General features: G+C 41.4%; 1 protein-coding gene across 1 annotated transcript; it reads left to right on the top strand.

Moving 5' to 3' along the window:
* Nucleotides 1-383: 383 nt before the first annotated feature.
* On the top strand, nucleotides 384-16,561 carry wnt7aa (wingless-type MMTV integration site family, member 7Aa). The gene is made up of 4 exons (XM_020086516.2): nucleotides 384-3,239; nucleotides 3,454-3,680; nucleotides 6,687-6,958; nucleotides 14,014-16,561. The coding sequence occupies exons 1-4, from the start codon at nucleotides 3,169-3,171 to the stop codon at nucleotides 14,491-14,493; spliced, it is 1,050 nt and encodes a 349-aa protein (XP_019942075.1). The 5' UTR covers nucleotides 384-3,168; the 3' UTR covers nucleotides 14,494-16,561.
* The last annotated feature ends 366 nt before the right edge of the window (nucleotides 16,562-16,927 follow it).

Genomic DNA, 16,927 nt, shown 5'->3' with positions numbered 1-16,927 from the left:
CTGATTGATACTGAATCACGAATGTCCAGGAATATTGATAGTGTTCAAATTCTTCAAGTAAAAGTAATACCACCATGTTAAAATAGTCTATTTCAAGTTCTGCACTGTACAGTTATCAGTTTAATATGTATGTATAGCTTAATGTATTAATCGTGATGGAAATGGGGAGCTCACTCTCTCTACAGTGTAACCTGGGGTTTTCATGGTAGCTCATTTACTAAACACAGATATGTCGGTGTTGCCTTCAAGCAAACAGAATAGTGAGTCCAGGAAACAGGAAATATGTTTCATGAATAAAGTAATCAATTAGAATGGGACTCTGTAGAGAACATGAATCTGCCACGGTCCAACGGCATCTTTCATTCATTCATGCTTCACCAAAGTAAACTCAGATTTTAGTCCTGAGATATTAAGATCCATGAATTGTTTCCAGGGAAATCAGTGAACATGTCTTAAAATGCCCAATCTCTTAATGATAAGAAATTTGGAAAGACAAATTCCTGGATCCACTCTCTTTGTCCTGATTAACGAGTTCATTCTTGTCCCATGTCATTTCCGTCCAATATGTGTCATGGAAATTCGTTCTGTAGTTTTTGCGTAACACTGTCTACAAACAAACCAATGAAAAGGAGTGAAAATGTTATTAGAGGTAACTAGAGTTTACTTTGGTTCAAATTGAGCTTTTCTCAAAGGAAATGTCATTTTTTTACCATGATCAACACAATAGAGTGTGTGGTGTGGAAGAAATAAGCAGCCAAGCACTTTAAATTGATATTGAATAATTTTTTAAGTGTAATTTATCTCAATCTACAAAGAACAAAGACAAAAAGGTTATTTGTACGGCCCATATTCACAAGCCTCATAGGTCCCAGGACTGTCGCTGTGTAGCAGAGCACATCGACAACACAACAGTATTTACAACATTCATGAGGAAAGACTCTGTCTAATATAAATGAAGAGGTGCGTCAATGTTTTCAGTATTTACACAAAAAGAAAAAGTCTGACAAAGAAGAAGCAGGAATGACAATTGTTTTATAGAGATATTGCCAATAACAGAAATATATAAGAGAAGACATATTGAAAATCTGAGGATCTAGTTGTAATCATAACCCATGATCCATGTGTGAAGATAACTTCATCCACTTCATGTAAACCTGTTTGTCACTGCTGGTTACCATGTGAACTAAGTGGTGGACTGTCCCGGAGCGTCACATTCGCTGTGTCAGCTGCTTTTTTAATCAGGGTTTGGCATCAGACATGATCCTCTGTTATGTATTGTTCCTGTGGCCCAGAGTCAAAACACCATCATAATTCTATTTGACTGTAATCATATCCAACGACTGCTTATTATACTATCCATGCAAACGGGAGCTGCTTGGTTCCTGGGTCTCTGTAAAAATATGGTGAGAGAGTTTGTTTTTGGACTCTGTTCTTCTGCACTTGATGATAGTAGTTCCACAGAAGTGACAGCAGATGGTGATATAGTCCTTTGACAACTTATCTTGTCCTACGCAGGAGACTTCAGTGGAGTCTGTGAATCACTGCTGAGTTATTAGTCAGAAATTATGAGGAAGTAATGGATCACAACTGGAAGTGTAGTGTTCTTCAGAATATATCTGCACTGCTGTTCACTTAGCACACCTTGAAACAGACAGATTGGCTTAGATTCAGGTTATGCTCTTTTTAACGTCTAGATTATTCTGGTGTTCTGCTTCTAATGTTTGTCTTTTGTGAGAAAAAAAAACTATTGTGCATTAAATCTGAAGCTGGTAATGTTGGGCAGACAGCCTCACACCAGCCTCCATGAGATTGTGAATTTAAACATTGAACAACTCTGATTGTTCACATATTACAAAAATGTGCTGTCTGCATTCAAAAGCATGTGTTTCAATGAAAAGACAAGTTTCAGTTGTGAAAGTAAACACTTGTTTCAGTGCAGAACAGCCCCATGAGTTTTATTAAATGAATGACTAGATTAGATTTGTTTTTTATTGACACATCACCATGTGAGAAGCCTTTTCCTGTTGCAGATCCTTCAGACAGGGCTCGTTTGAACTACTTAACACAGGTCTGCTCTGTGCGGACCTACATGTTACATTATAAGATAATGGTATGTTTAGATTTGTGAAATGATTTTTTTTACATAAGTGTAGTGAGGTACATATTTGTGTAAGTGGTGCAATACTCAATGGTACTCACAGTACTTTGCAGTTTCCCACCTGCAGTGTTTTGGGATGAAGATGAAGTGTGTGTGTGTGTTCCAGGTATAAATCTTGTTACACAGTTGTATAATGGGAACTTTTCTTCCCTTAGTTTATTCTATCTTATCTTATCTTATCTTATCTCATCCTATCATATCTCTTATGGGGACAAAAAGCAAGTTTCCATAATCTGAATCATTAGATTTAAAGACATGTTTTAAAGTTAGACTCAGGTTATGGTTCATTTAAGAGTTAGAGTTAGGCAAGTAGTAACTATTGTTAAAGTTAGACTCCAGGGATGAATGTAGTGTCCTCTGAAGACATAGAGACACGACTGTGAGTGTGTGTGTGTGTGTGTGTGTGTGTGTGTTTGTGTGTGTGTGTGTGTGTGTGTGAGTGTGTGTGTGGTCAGTGGGAGGGGCGCTCACTGGTGTAAAATGGATAAAACGTGGTGAATGAGAGCTGCTGTGTCAGTGGCTGCAGTGGTGAAGCGGGTGATCCAGTGTCCCCGGGTAGGACTTAAACCCAGTGTCCGTGTGAGCTGCCATGACCTGGCGGCTTTAACTGCTCAGCTGTGCCCAGGCAGGTGTGCAGCTCAGTGCGTGTGTGTGTCAGTGTGTGTCTGTGTGTGTGTGTGTCAGGACAGATGAGCTGAGCGTGTACCTGCAGGCTGCAGCCACAGCTCGAGCAGCAGAACACGCCCTGTCAGAGGAGAAGGTGGACGCACGCACTTTACCTGCAGAGAACAAGCGCAGCCCCGATGCTCCGCCGCGGGCCCGCAGCTCCACCGGACACCAACCCGATGAGACCAGGACTTTCCCCCCACGCACGTCTTCTCGTCCCCGGGAGCGTTTTAACCCGCGCCTGCTGCTCGGATCACCTGGAGGTCCTGCGGGACTCCGCACAGAAATAAGGCGGCTTCCTGCAGCGGTTCACTGCGTCGATCCGGCGCCTGGTCCCGGGCACCATGAGCAGGAAGACGCGGCGCTTGATCCTACATTTTTTCCTGTGCCTCGGAGTAGTGTACCTGAAGATCGGGTGAGTTACTGGGTGCTCCACACACACACACACACACACACACACACACACACACACACACACACACACACACACACACACACACACACACAGGAGTTTATAGAAGCAGAGTTTAAGATGTCACCAGAGCGCATGCAGATGTTCCCTCACATGTCCCCACACCTGGAGGAGCTCCACCTGCCACATGTTAACCTGTCGCCTTCCCCGCCTGCAGGGGTCTGTCCTCGGTGGTGGCGCTGGGAGCGAGCATCATCTGTAATAAAATCCCGGGCCTGGCCCCTCGTCAGCGGACTATCTGTCAGAGCCGGCCCGACGCCATCATCGTGATCGGAGAGGGGGTTCAGATGGGCATCAACGAGTGTCAGTTCCAGTTCAGACACGGACGCTGGAACTGCTCGGCCCTGGGAGAGAGGACCGTGTTCGGCAGAGAGCTCAGAGTGGGTATGTTATTCATCATCCACCCAGTTCACTGACTCTTTGTGCAACAAGCTTTCTGAAATGGGGACATTATTCTATGGGATTCTGTGATACTGAGTTTTAAGTAGTTGTATTGCATCTGATCTTGTACTAATATTTCTTTGAGGTATTATAATAAGAAGAAGAAAAATAACTTTATTTATTGAGCACTGTTTTCAACACACAGTAAAGTGCTGATCAACGAAAAACCCAAATGGTTAAAATAATGAAGTACATAAATAATAATAATAATAATAATAATAATAATATATATTAAATACATTCAAAGTGTAGTTCAATATCTTTGTCAGCAAAGTGCCTTTATCTTTCTAGTTTTTTTAAAAAGTATTTAAGCTGTTTCCTTTTTAAATTGCTGCACAATGTCACAATAGCAGATTCATAATTGTGGGTTTGCACGAACACTGCAAACAGAAGATGCTTTTATTTATTTGTTGATATTGTAGGTGGTCTGTTTAATACAGTTTGAAGCATCTGCACATGAGTCTAAAAGTGCACAAAAAAACCCCAAACGGTTAAATTGCTACGAACTGTCCCCAAGTTAGTGGACCTCCCCCATGTCAGGAAGCTCTCAGACTCTCAGTGCTTCTGCTCTCGGTGGGAAAACAAGCCCCAGATCTGATCCTGGATGTGGAATAAGGCTCGAGGCCATGCTCGCTCCCAAAGACTCGACAGTGGAAATAAGTGGAGTGTCATATTTAAACACGCTGGTGTTCCACTGTCTTGTCCTGTAAGTTCACCCTGTCATCTCGCAGACACACATGCAGAGCCCGGGAGTCGTTTTTCACTCAAAGTGTCATCATGGGATTAAGGCTCACATCACGTTTAAGCCTTTAATTTATGCCGATAGCTGCTTTGCCCATTGATATTTTATTGTATGATCTGCAGGTATGGAGGTATTATCAGAAACAACAGAAACAAATGTTGCGTGCAGAAAATGTTTCCACTCGTAAAAGCGGCAAGATGAGTAGTTTGATGTGTAGATGATGTGTAACTGCTTCAGGTGACCTCTGCTCTGACTGGATAAGATGAAACCTTATGTCTGATCATCTCAGTGTTATATATCAGGAACACACACTGTAACATCCTGTTTCATAGCTGCTAACATGCAGACCTACATGCTCTGAGCTGAACAACCTTCACGTATGTGTTCATAGCCCCCCACCCCCCTTCCTAAAGCTTCAAGTTCAGACAAGCACTCTCCTCTTGGTTTACAAATTTACCTCCAGGTCGTGCAGCTTTGGCAGGGGATGTTTAACTGAATGTTTTAGGGGAGCAACTACACTTTTTTCTCGCACATGGATTGAAACGAAACTTGGCGAGAGGAGATGATTGAAAATAATTTGAGTCCATATTCTGCTCAGATTTTCGACAAAGATCAGGTTGATTTCTAGGAGGCAGCAGGTCACCTCGCTCGCTCGCTCGCTCGCTCGCTGCTCGGCTCCAGCTGCCTCGCATCCAGCCTGTCTGAATCCATTGTTTTGTGTCAGCAGACTGGAACACTGATAACTGACAGAATACAGAAATGTGGGGCTGTTGTTGGCAGTGTTGCAGCAGTGTGCAGTATTTCTGACATTAGGATGGAGTATCCTCCCCATCCACCAGGCTGGCTGCTCACATGTGGGCACCGACTGGATGCTGCTCCACCTACTGTAGTAGTGTTTCCTGCTAATGATGTAACTGTTTTTACATTTGGTTTACAAACGTGGTGCTCAGGTAGAGATGAAGCAGTTTGATCATATTATTATTGTTTTTGTTAATGTTTGTTAATGAACATGTTTGAAAAGTACTGATAAAGCTTCCTGCAACGCTGGTTTAAATAAAGCCCTGAATACGTACATCATAAAAAAACATTATTATCAAAGTATGTGCATGTTCAATTCAATCATATGTAAACAAAATAACAGCACAAAACAAGTGGAGTGGAGAAGAGAAGGCACATTACATTTAGTGCAGCTGCCGACCCTGATGTCTGAGGACATGGGAACTAGCAGTTGCTTGGTTTATACAGAGGACTAGCAGCTAATGCTGTTACAGTACCAACCAAATCACCATGGTAATCACTGCAATTAAAGATTGAACAACTAAGCATCAGGTGACTGTTTCATCCCTATGCTCAGGTGCTATGTTTGATATTCTCTCTATTATGCATTTAAATTGTACTACTCTAACATATCACATCAATTTATTGACATTTGTATGTAAATCCCAGCGTTGGCAGAAGAACCGTGACCTTAAAAGTCTAAAAAGCTTCTGTGGTGGTGTGATTGTTGAAGATGATGATTTTATTGGAGCATTTTTTGCAACTGACGGCCATTTTTGGATGGTTTCCACCCAAGCTCCAGGAATTATCTCTATTTTAATTAAAAAGGAAGAGGGGAAAAAATACTGGAGTTGACCTGAAGCAGTCAGATTTATGGAGTGGAAATCCATCTCAGTAGGGAGGCTGTGCATGCCTCTCAGATTCACCTCCACAGGGTGGATCCCAGTGATGGCAGCTGGGACAGGAGCCAGAATAAGGCCTAAACATTTAATATTTTATCTCCCAGTAAATGCTCTCAAATATTCATCTTTATCAATCGTCTGGTGCAGTTGTTTAATTATACTCCCCAAATTTACAGACTGGTCCTGACCCTGAAGGCTCTCGGATAGTAACTCATAAATATAAAACCGTAAACTCCAATAAAACAATCAAACTGTCCCACTACCTCATAAACAGCTTTTATTAGAGCTTCTCTCCTCTTTTAGACGGCTTCATTATATTTTCTGTAAGATTCGGAGCTTCCTCCTGTAGTGTCTCTGTTTGTAGAGGGAGCATGATTGATGAATGGGACTTGGCCCGGCTCGTGTATTTTTTTGATTTGGTTTGAAGCAGCTATGTCAGGTATGTGAGGAGGCTCGGGCCCAATCTGAAATACTAAAGCTCCGTTGTCTGCAATTGTGATTAAAAATGTGTGTTTCTCTTCATCGCAGGCAGTAAGGAGGCAGCGTTCACCTACGCCATTATCGCTGCCGGGGTGGCCCATGCCGTCACTGCGGCCTGCACCCAGGGCAGTTTGAGTGGGTGCGGCTGTGACAAGGAGAAGCAGGGTTTCTACAACCAGGAGGAGGGCTGGAAGTGGGGCGGCTGCTCAGCGGACGTCCACTACGGCCTGGATTTCTCCAAGGTGTTTGTGGACGCGCGGGAAATTAAGCAGAATGCCAGGACTCTCATGAATTTACATAACAATGAAGTGGGACGCAAGGTATGTTTGCAATAGTCTATTCGACTTTTACATCAGCACATTGAAATCACATCACAGTACCCCAGTCAGAAGTAACATCTACTGAAGGTCAGACAGACCAAAGTGCATGTGTGAATAAGCTGCAGGGACATTCAAACATTTTACCTGTTAACACTGGAGTGTATGACTTTGTGATTGTAACTAATAACATCAGTGAAGACATCATTTAAAGGATAAGGCTGGCAGAGACGGACGTTTTTCAATTTTTTCTCCAAAGCAAACAATGAATGTACTGTGCGTATCCAAAGCCTGATACATATTTATCCCCTGTGCCATAGAGCTCCATTGTTTCCAAAAACTATTAAAAACACATCAGTGAGCTGCAGTGTTTCACTGACATGTTCCATCATTACCATGAACTCACGCACTGCAGCTTATTTTGACTCAATCCCACACACACACCATCCTGCTGCAGTAAATACTCATTAGAGCACCAAATGTAGATTAATCCGCTGCTGAAAATAGTCCCCAACAAATGCTCTGTTTCCTCCTGTTCGATAGAAACTACAATGATCAGCTGTGTGAGTAAAATTACTGAGCCTTTGTTTAACTTTTGTCTGGTGGTAGGTACAAACTGCACACGCAGAATGCTCCCTGCTAGAACTATACGATAAAATGTTTAAAAGAGCAGTATAAAGTCAGGTAATATCCAGTCATCCACACTGCCTCATCTGCTGCATTACTTATTGTTTAGCATTGTAAGGACTATCCCAGCATGCACTGGGTAAGAGACAGGATGCACCCACACAGTGCCTAGGTTAACACAGGGAGACACACAGTCACATGGGCAGTCAATCAGGAGTCTCTAGGTGCATTATGTCAAACGCTGATGTTGAACAAGAGACTTTAAGACATATTTTTGAAGTTCAAATAGGGTTTCAAATAGAGTTGCAACTGAGATGCAATAACCGTATAAACAGTGATGCAGGAAGAATGTGGGACACTGTCATTAAAAATAGATTTTTGCTGGAAATGTGGTATAAATTTGGTATGTGATTGAAAACAGGGAGTAAAACTGACTGAGACTGGATGAGTTTAAACTGCACAGTAAACACATGCAGTGTTGTTTATTTACTGCTTTAGGCTTTAACTGCAATACTGACAATAAACAGGTTCAAACATATCAAAGTTGAGCAGACATAATAAAAGAAATACACATACTGATGTATAATATTATACATTTATCATTTGTTAGGTCCGATCATTTATATTGAAATGAAAATGATGCCACCCGCCAATAGATGATGTATTGCAGGTAAATGCAGGTGAAGCTATGCTTTCTTCAAACTCTGAGGCATTTATACTGTGACATGATAGTAAATGGTCTGTATTCATAGAGATCTTTTCTAGTCTTGATGACCACTCAAAGCTCTTTACAGTGCTGTTTTTGCCATCCACACATTCACACAATTTCATACAGTCCATTTATGTGCAGCACTCTCTGTCACACATCACTCACACACTGCCAGCGCAGTTTTTAGAGGCAAGCTGAGGTCCAGTAACTTGCTCAAGGTAGATATCCAAAGATATGTTGGATCTAGACCTGAGGTCTGGCTGTAGTAATTTCTCACGATTACATACTGAAGTAAATCACAATGAGTGCAAGCAGCAAGTACAGTGACATCAAGAGCCAATGAGGATGGTCAATGTAAGAGCCTGCACTCATTTAGAGAAGTCGAGTCAAGAGGTAACAGTGTGTGACGCGATGCATAGTGGCGTGAACCCCGGACCAGGACCATATGAGCATACATTAGCCAGACTGTGATGTTGTTAGCAGGGGACAGAATTCAGGAGCTGAACAACAGATCAATAGAAATAGCAGGATCCTCCACAAAGTGACCGCACCAGAGAGCAGTCGGTTGGAAAAGCCACAGCAGTCACATCATAGATCAGTTTGAGTTTGAAACTTCTCTGAATTCTGAAGTTTTCCTGGAGAGTAGATCTTAGACACCGCTGCTAAATTCAGAACTGCAGCACCAGTGCAGTGCCTGAAATCTATCAGAGGAGCAGTTGAACTATTACTGAGCTTCACTTCAGTCAGGAGAGACAGAAAGATGATTAAAGACAAATTCAATGAATTGATTTGATTCTTGAGCAATTAGAAAGTAATTTGTGAGGAGTCTTTGGCAACAGAATAATTTAGAGGAGTCATTATTCCAACAAAATGTGGTTTCTTCTTAGAATTTGAATGTTAGTAATGGATGTGATGCAGGTAAGCAATGGCAGCACAGAACATTAGAAAAGTGAAGGAGCAAACATCTTGACTGCAGTGATGGAAAATCAGAAAATGCAGTACCTCTATTCTGGATGAATGAATTTAAAGATATTCTGAATTTGCCTTTTCTAAGTAATGCACAAAAGGCAGTGAAAATACAGAATCAAGTCAATGTAAGGAGACAAAATGCCATCTGTGACTACTGTCAGCATTCTTTGCAAAGTGGAAAGAATGACTGGGAATCTACAGCCAGAGGGAGAAACTTTTGAAATACCTTTCACAAGTAATTTAATGGCTGGGTTAGAAAATAAACTAGTAAAAGAAGGATCATAACATGTTATGTTAAACTGAATCCAGGAAAGTTACCCACAAATGTACTGAGGTTTGAAATGGCGAGCATCCATGCAGTAACAAATTAAGGCGCAAACAGTGTTTATGGAATCAGGTTTAAGTGGCGTACCAGCAGAAACACAAAACATTGCAAAAGAGGTTCCAAGTGAAATCTTATGATTTTATGGTGGAAGATGCGAAGCAGTTTCTTGTATATATCTTAGCTGAATCTTTGGACCTTGAATTGGGGGTCTGATTGCAGACAGAGCTTGAGGAGAACTTGTGCTGGAGCTTGGCTGAGGCTCCAGAAGGTCTGGAATTTGAAGCCAAACATGATGAGTGGACACATTATGGGCCATTGCGATGAAGTTGTATGTGACTGCTGAGGATGTGAAAGGTACGATGCATGCGTGATGTTGATTCTGACGTAGAACTCCAATGTTCTTACGATGGCTCTGTATATGGCACGCTGCAGTGATCAGGTAAAACTTGCACAGTGCGGATAACAAATCGAGCTCGGAGAGAGAGAGAGTAAGGCCTCTAGTTTGCAAACAACTCACTTTGAAAACATATCCCAAGAAAAAAATCACAGATTAATGACGCATCTGTGAAGAACTTGATCGCGTCAGTGGAATGCACCATTTCCTCATCGAGGAACGTTACTACTCCAGTGATCAGAGATGAGCCCTAAAAGTGCAGGCTGAAGTTATGATGGTCAGGAAGGGAGAGCAACTGTTGTTTGGGATTTTTCATGCAGTAGGAACTCCCACACTCACATCTGTGTCGACCAGTTATTTTCTCATCAGACGGGGTCGAGTGGAATCAGGGTTTCGGTATGGATAGATATACCTGATCTGTGAGGGATCTTTTAGGAGACAGAGAGCAGATGGATTCCTGACTTTGTTTAGCAACATTTTAAAAAATCACTTTGGTTTAATATGAATGGGCTACTCCTGCAGGAGTCAGACACACCACCGAATTCAATCTGGCATCTGACCTGATGTGATTTAAGTGAGCCTGAGGAGGTGGATACAGTCCAGTGTTGGGGTCACAATCACACCTCAGCTTCTGATAACTAGAAACTGAAAAAGACAATGTAACATGAAAAATGGTAATTACCTCACAGACAAAATTGGATTTAACTGAAAGAGTGAGACAGGAAACAGGCAACATGAGAGAAAGTAAATACAGTGAGCACAAAGATTGGTTTTAGCCCTAACCCCCTAAACCTAACCCTTCTCAAGCATTCCTCAAAGGTTGTTTCTTCTTTAGCTGTATCTCAATTCAGCCGACGTCAGCTGTGTACTCCTATGGCTGTGTACATCGTGTCGGAGGAACCTAGTCATAATTTGTGTATTTCATTGCCATTCTCATTGTCTCATTCTCATTGTTGAAAAAACCGCTGCAATGAATCCCTGATAGCTCCGATCAGTAACCCTAACTCTAACAGTTTGCTAGATTGGTTTAGATTTTAAACATGAACATGTCTGCAGTTTGATTTAATCACAATCAGTTAGTTACACCTTGTCCCCAGAGGATGAACCCGACTGACATTTTTTTGGTGAAATTTCTCGACATATGTTGGATTGGTTTCCATGAATGCATCATGTCCTGCTCAGCATGATTTGCAGTTCATCTTTTATTACTTTTTTCTCTAGTGCCACCATCAGGAGATCTTTTTTTTTAATATAGCACCGTGTTAGCATGCTAACATGCACAATTTGAGATGATGAGTGTTGCAAACATTCTAACTACTAAAGATCAGCATGTTAGCATTTGTCATTGAGAGCATGTTACTATATATATGCAGATGCTAGCATTTGGATGAAAGAAAACCCCCATAGAGCTGCTAGCATGGCAGAACTCTGATCTGATAATGATCAGGAAACTTGTATCCAGCATTTTCCCAATAATCTGGTACCTTTATAGATTAAATATTGAAACAGGTGAATCAGACTGCAAATTCTTGGATTTTTCCTGTCAAAATGTATCTTTATTTGTTTATCCATCTGTTTCACTACATGCATGTTATAGCATTAACCGAGCCCATCATAGTTTTACTGTATATACCGATGTAGAACCAGTAAACCAGTAGATGAAGTGCCTTTGTGAGATCAGTTTTTTCAGAGGTGTGTTTTGTTCTTGTCACCAAAAGGGTCTTCTGTTATTTCTCCTCGTCAAACAGTGTAACATTGACTTTCAGAGGAAAATTCATTCTGAGGTTTTTGCTTGTAAAATGTCGCAGTGTCACAGTAACAGCTTGTGGTCCTGTTCAGGGAGTTGTTGTTTCATCTGTGACGGCTCGTCTTCCTACTAGTGTTGGAGCTCTGTTATCAGTCACACTGTGATAAGGCGTGTGGATCTCTTAATATACACTTACTAAACTGATACCTCTGTAATTACTGTAGTGCGGCTTTCATGTTTAATTGGAGATGATGTCAGAGTGTCAACCTTTAGATTTCTTGAGAAGAATAAACAATAGTGTAGAAGGTGCTATGGAGGCTTACGGGGCTCTGTTAGACAAACAATGGCAGCTTCGTTGGCATCTCACTTCACTGAACTCTGTGAATTATATGTTTGTCAGATCTTGGGAGCATGACCACACTAAGCCATGTGCATCCAGGGCTTTTGACAATTACCCCATGAGACTCCAGAAAGTCTGAGGCCATATCAGAGTGGAATAATTAAAAAGCAGGGTGAGGCGTCTTCAATGCCAGCGAGGGTGAGGAGGAAGGAGGGTGAGCTGATGTCATTCAGCCCGAGGCGCTCAGAGAATACCCCAGCTGCTTTGCCAAACCCACCGAAAGGTTCCACTCGTACCCTGAAAAGGCCTTTCACTGCTGCCAGTGCAGTCACCATGGATGTCTGAACATGGTGACGGACCAAACTGTCACTTCACTTACAACAAGAACTCATCATCCACCCTGCTGATGTCTGAATTCATCAGCAGATATATTTTATTTTAACAATATACAAGTCGCCTGAGTTGTTTAAAGACATGTGCAACGAGGTTCTGCCTCAGAATTAGCTGCTCTTTTGCATTTTTGGAAACAAAATAATTTTCAAAACAAATGTATTTAATTCAATCTACATTTAATTTATTGGCAACATGTCTCAGGCTCACAAAGGTTATTTACTGAAACATGTAGTGGTACATTTACTTTAGCAACATAAAACACAAAACACAAAACCTTAAACTTTTGTTGGTAGTAAAATGTCCAAAAGAATTGTCCAAACCAAAGCAGCACATCTGACCTATACTCCCTAGTATGTGCCAAGCCTCAAAAACCTTCATTCCAAATTTCACTTAATGCTTGATAGCCTTTTTAATTAAACCCTCCTTGCCTGATAAATGCTTGTGTCTTTCAAGCTTCTCACCCCCAGTTTGTAACAGGCTGTCCAGTAAAGAATGTATTCTCAGAGCTCAAGCTGAGATAACCCATGTTCATGCAGGGTGCTCATAAGTTGCTTTTTGGGCATCTATAATAAATAAGGACTTTCTCATATACACTGGAATCAGTTCATTAGTCGTTAATTGTAAATCATGAGTTATGTTTTCCGATGGCCAAGCTTGTTCCAGAGAGACGTATGCATTTTCACAGACTGATTCTTACTTGCTTCAAGTAAAATGAATTAAAATCAGAGAAATTCTTTTGAGATTCTTTTTGTAATTATTCTGTTGAAAACAATGAAAGATACCCACAGACACTGCACTGAATTTAAGGTTCAGTGTGTAGAATTTAGTGACATCTAGTGGTGAAGTAGCATCTTGCAGCTGAATACCACTCAGCTCACCCTCCCCCTCCAAAAGAGAACCTGTGGTGAACTTCAGTTGTCATAAAATCTTTTTAACTTTTTAAAGTATTTAAATATAAACGGCCCATTCTGGGGTAAAGAAAACAACAATTGGTACAATTTAGATGAAACACACTTGTGAAAACATCACTAGGATTGCTTTATATTCAATTTCGGCCAATAGATCCCTTTCACCTAAATCTTACACACCACATACACATTGTTGTATCATTAATATGCCTTATAAATTGTGTGGTTCCTCCATGAGTCTGTTCTGAAGCACAGTCTTGTAAAAGAATGGAACATACATAGCTACCAGCCATAGAGTGACATACTGTGGCGGCTCGGAGATCTCTGGAATGCCTACATTCATTTGGAATGTTCGAAAACTTTTGTCTCAACCTGTTGAAGTATTCATGCAATATCACTTAGTATTTCTCCAAACGCATGTGTTTCCTGTGGACACCAACAAACAGTCTGTAAGATGTATGTGTGTTTGAACTTCTGAATATTTTGCCAGAAAGAGTTGATTAACATTTTACCGATAAAGTTCTTATGAGAGTGAGGTAGATAGTTTAACCCAAAAATATAAAATGACAATAAATTAAACTGTATTTTCAGTTGGTTTGAGTAGTTTTTTAACTGCATCTCTGAAATGTTCCTCTGTGTTCTATAGGTCCTGGAGAAGGGAATGCATCTGGAGTGCAAGTGTCACGGCGTGTCAGGGTCTTGCACCACCAAAACCTGCTGGACGACGCTCCCCAAGTTCCGTCAGCTTGGATACATTCTCAAGGACAAGTACAACCAGGCCGTACATGTGGAGCCGGTGCGAGCCAGCCGCAACAAGCGCCCCACCTTCCTGAAGATCAAGAAACCCCATTCCTACCGTAAGCCCCTGGACACGGAGTTGGTCTACATCGAGAGGTCACCCAACTACTGCGAGGCCGACCAGCTGACCGGCAGCATGGGGACGCAGGGTCGCCTGTGCAACAAAACGGCCCAGCAGCCCAACAGCTGCGACCTGATGTGCTGTGGCCGCGGATACAACACGCACCAGTACTCGCGAGTGTGGCAGTGCAACTGCAAGTTCCTGTGGTGCTGCTACGTCAGGTGCAACACCTGCAGTGAGAGGACAGAGGTGTATACCTGTAAATAGAGATATTTATTGGACGTGTATTCACCTGAAGCGATGCCTCTAACTTGTGTTGATGATACGGACGCCAGTGCACATCTGTCATCACACTGGACTCCACCTGTGGGCTCATACCTTTATTTCTATTTTTCATAATGCCACTTCATGCTCCAGGCTTGACGTATCACTGTTCTATTGGCACGACTCACCTCAGACTGATTGTTTGATTTACTTTTTCTTTTTTCTAGACTAATAATTTATTCAGTGAGAAAACTACTGATCATTTTTTAAATTTCTCTGTCAGCTAAATCTGGTGGGGTTTTAAGTTGGTGTAGATGTCTGGCATTTTATTTAGAAAATACTCAAGTGCACTTAAGAGCAAAAATAATTTTCATTTCTTTTTTTTGTACAAGATATTTAAACACTGGAGCTGAAACCTGAAAGAGTCAGGGCTGAACTTGACTGACAGATTTGGGAAGCTGCCGCTTGCGTGCATTAAACCAAGTAGAGGAAGATGAAACTACTGATTCTGGACTCGGTCTGATAGTATTGTTTTGCGCTTGTTTCTTTCTCTTCCCCTCCATTCTGCTGCTAGTTGTCTGGAAACTTCTGGAGTTTGTGACGAGCAGCCATATTGACTCTTCAAGCTAAGTTGACACCACCAGGAGCAAACGTCTGAGCTTCCAGACATACATTTCCCTCAATGTTGGTCGATAGAATATATTTTGTAAGAGATTATTTTTATATAAATATTGTTTTATTTATTTTCTGTCTCTGTGTAAGATATTTCCCCTTCAGCATTTCTCCACCCACTGAAACATTGTTTTAAAATGTGCCTCAGCAGAAGAATATAACGACATCACACTGAAATGTGCAGTATTGTGATAATGTAACCAGTTTCAGGAAGCATCACACTTTGCCTTACAACCTACTGAGAGCCAAAGTACCACTGTCGCCTCCAGGCTGGACACTGTTCCATGATAGATTGATAAATAGATAGATAGATAGATAGATAGATAGATAGATAGATAGATAGATAGATAGATAGATAGATAGATAGATGTACTTTATTGATCCCAAATAGGGAAATTATTGAACATTAGTTTCTGAGTCATTGCATCTCCTCCAGTGGATTTCATGTTTTTAGAGTTTAGACTCTCCGCATTCTCAGATCAACCAGTTTCCACTTCCGCAAAAGTGCTTTCTCCCTTATCTATACCAGCACTGACCCTGTCATCTTCTAATGAGCTGCTAACTTTCAACACACAGTGGTTTCATATTGCGTTAAAGGATGATAAGAATAAAAAGAAGAAATACGCATATATGCATATTTAAAAATCAATTTACAACTGGCATCACAGTGTGTCTCATGACAAGATTGTATCTACATATTATTTATCCCAGATAACATTTATACCTGGTATTAAAGCCAGGGTTGGTTATCCTGGAAAAGCTAGCAAGAGCAGGCTACACTGTAAAAATGCAACGATACATTCCACCGCCTCCCATTGGTGCTCTTGCCAAAGCTACGCCCACAAACCATGTGAACGTGCACTGACTAAAAAACTGCTAGAAGACGATTTTTCAGTGACTCGCTCGCTACTGGCTAACGTCTCTGCGTCAGAAGACTCCAGTTATGTGCAGTGAGAGCTCGGGCAGGCGTGTCGGTTAGTGACAGACAGGTACACCAGCCAATCATTTTGTTCAGAGGGCCACAGAAAGGCCATCAACTGATGCTATCAGGACATTTTCAGAATTTCGACGAATAAGATAAAAAGTGTTTTAAATACAACATACCAACCCTTTGTGTCTCTCCAAATTGAGATGTGACTGATTGCATTTGCTTTGACAATTGTGACATCCTTCTCTTTTATGCACAGGTAAACAAGACATTTCATTATTGTGTTTGCTTGTTTTTGATTGGTGTTTGCTTCTTGTCCATCCACGAGTGTCATGAACGGGGGATAGGACCACTTCATGTGTTACTGGCTGCTGGCTGCCTGCTGCTACCTTGCTTGTTTGGAATAATATTTCTGCCTTTGTAGTTGCTCCATGTGGATTGACAACACATTTACATTCACACTTCTGGTCACAGTTCCCTGACCACCTCCAGAGGGGTTTTCCTTTGACTGGATCACAATCCGTCCTCAATGCATTCCAGGTGCATTTACAACTGTAATCTCATATGGTCAAATTCTAATTGGATCCCCCAGAATGCATTTCAATCCCTGGTGTAAATGGGGTATTCCATTCTTTTCCCATATACTCAGTCAGATGAAATGAAAGGCACTGGATAATAATCCAAACATGATGATAATGAGTTATAATTACTACAGGAACACAACCTGGAAGTTTGATTCTTGCTCTCTGTGAGTTAAATCAGTCCACATTTATGCAGTGATCTCAAGTTTCTAACTAACACTACTTATGGCTGGGTATCATTTCACATTTAAGTGTT

This window comes from Paralichthys olivaceus, chromosome 2 (assembly GCF_024713975.1).
Source record: "Paralichthys olivaceus isolate ysfri-2021 chromosome 2, ASM2471397v2, whole genome shotgun sequence".
Taxonomy (NCBI): Eukaryota; Metazoa; Chordata; class Actinopteri; order Pleuronectiformes; family Paralichthyidae; genus Paralichthys; species Paralichthys olivaceus.
This window is presented reverse-complemented; position numbering and strand designations above follow the sequence as displayed.

Excerpts from the sequence above, each read along its gene's own strand:
- wnt7aa (XM_020086516.2), top strand. The coding sequence starts at position 3,169 with ATGAGCAGGAAGACGCGGCGCTTGATCCTACATTTTTTCCTGTGCCTC. Across the intron at positions 3,240-3,453 it reads GTAGTGTACCTGAAGATCGG|GGGTCTGTCCTCGGTGGTGG; the intron begins GTGAGTTACTGG and ends CCCCGCCTGCAG. Across the intron at positions 6,959-14,013 it reads ACAATGAAGTGGGACGCAAG|GTCCTGGAGAAGGGAATGCA; the intron begins GTATGTTTGCAA and ends TGTGTTCTATAG.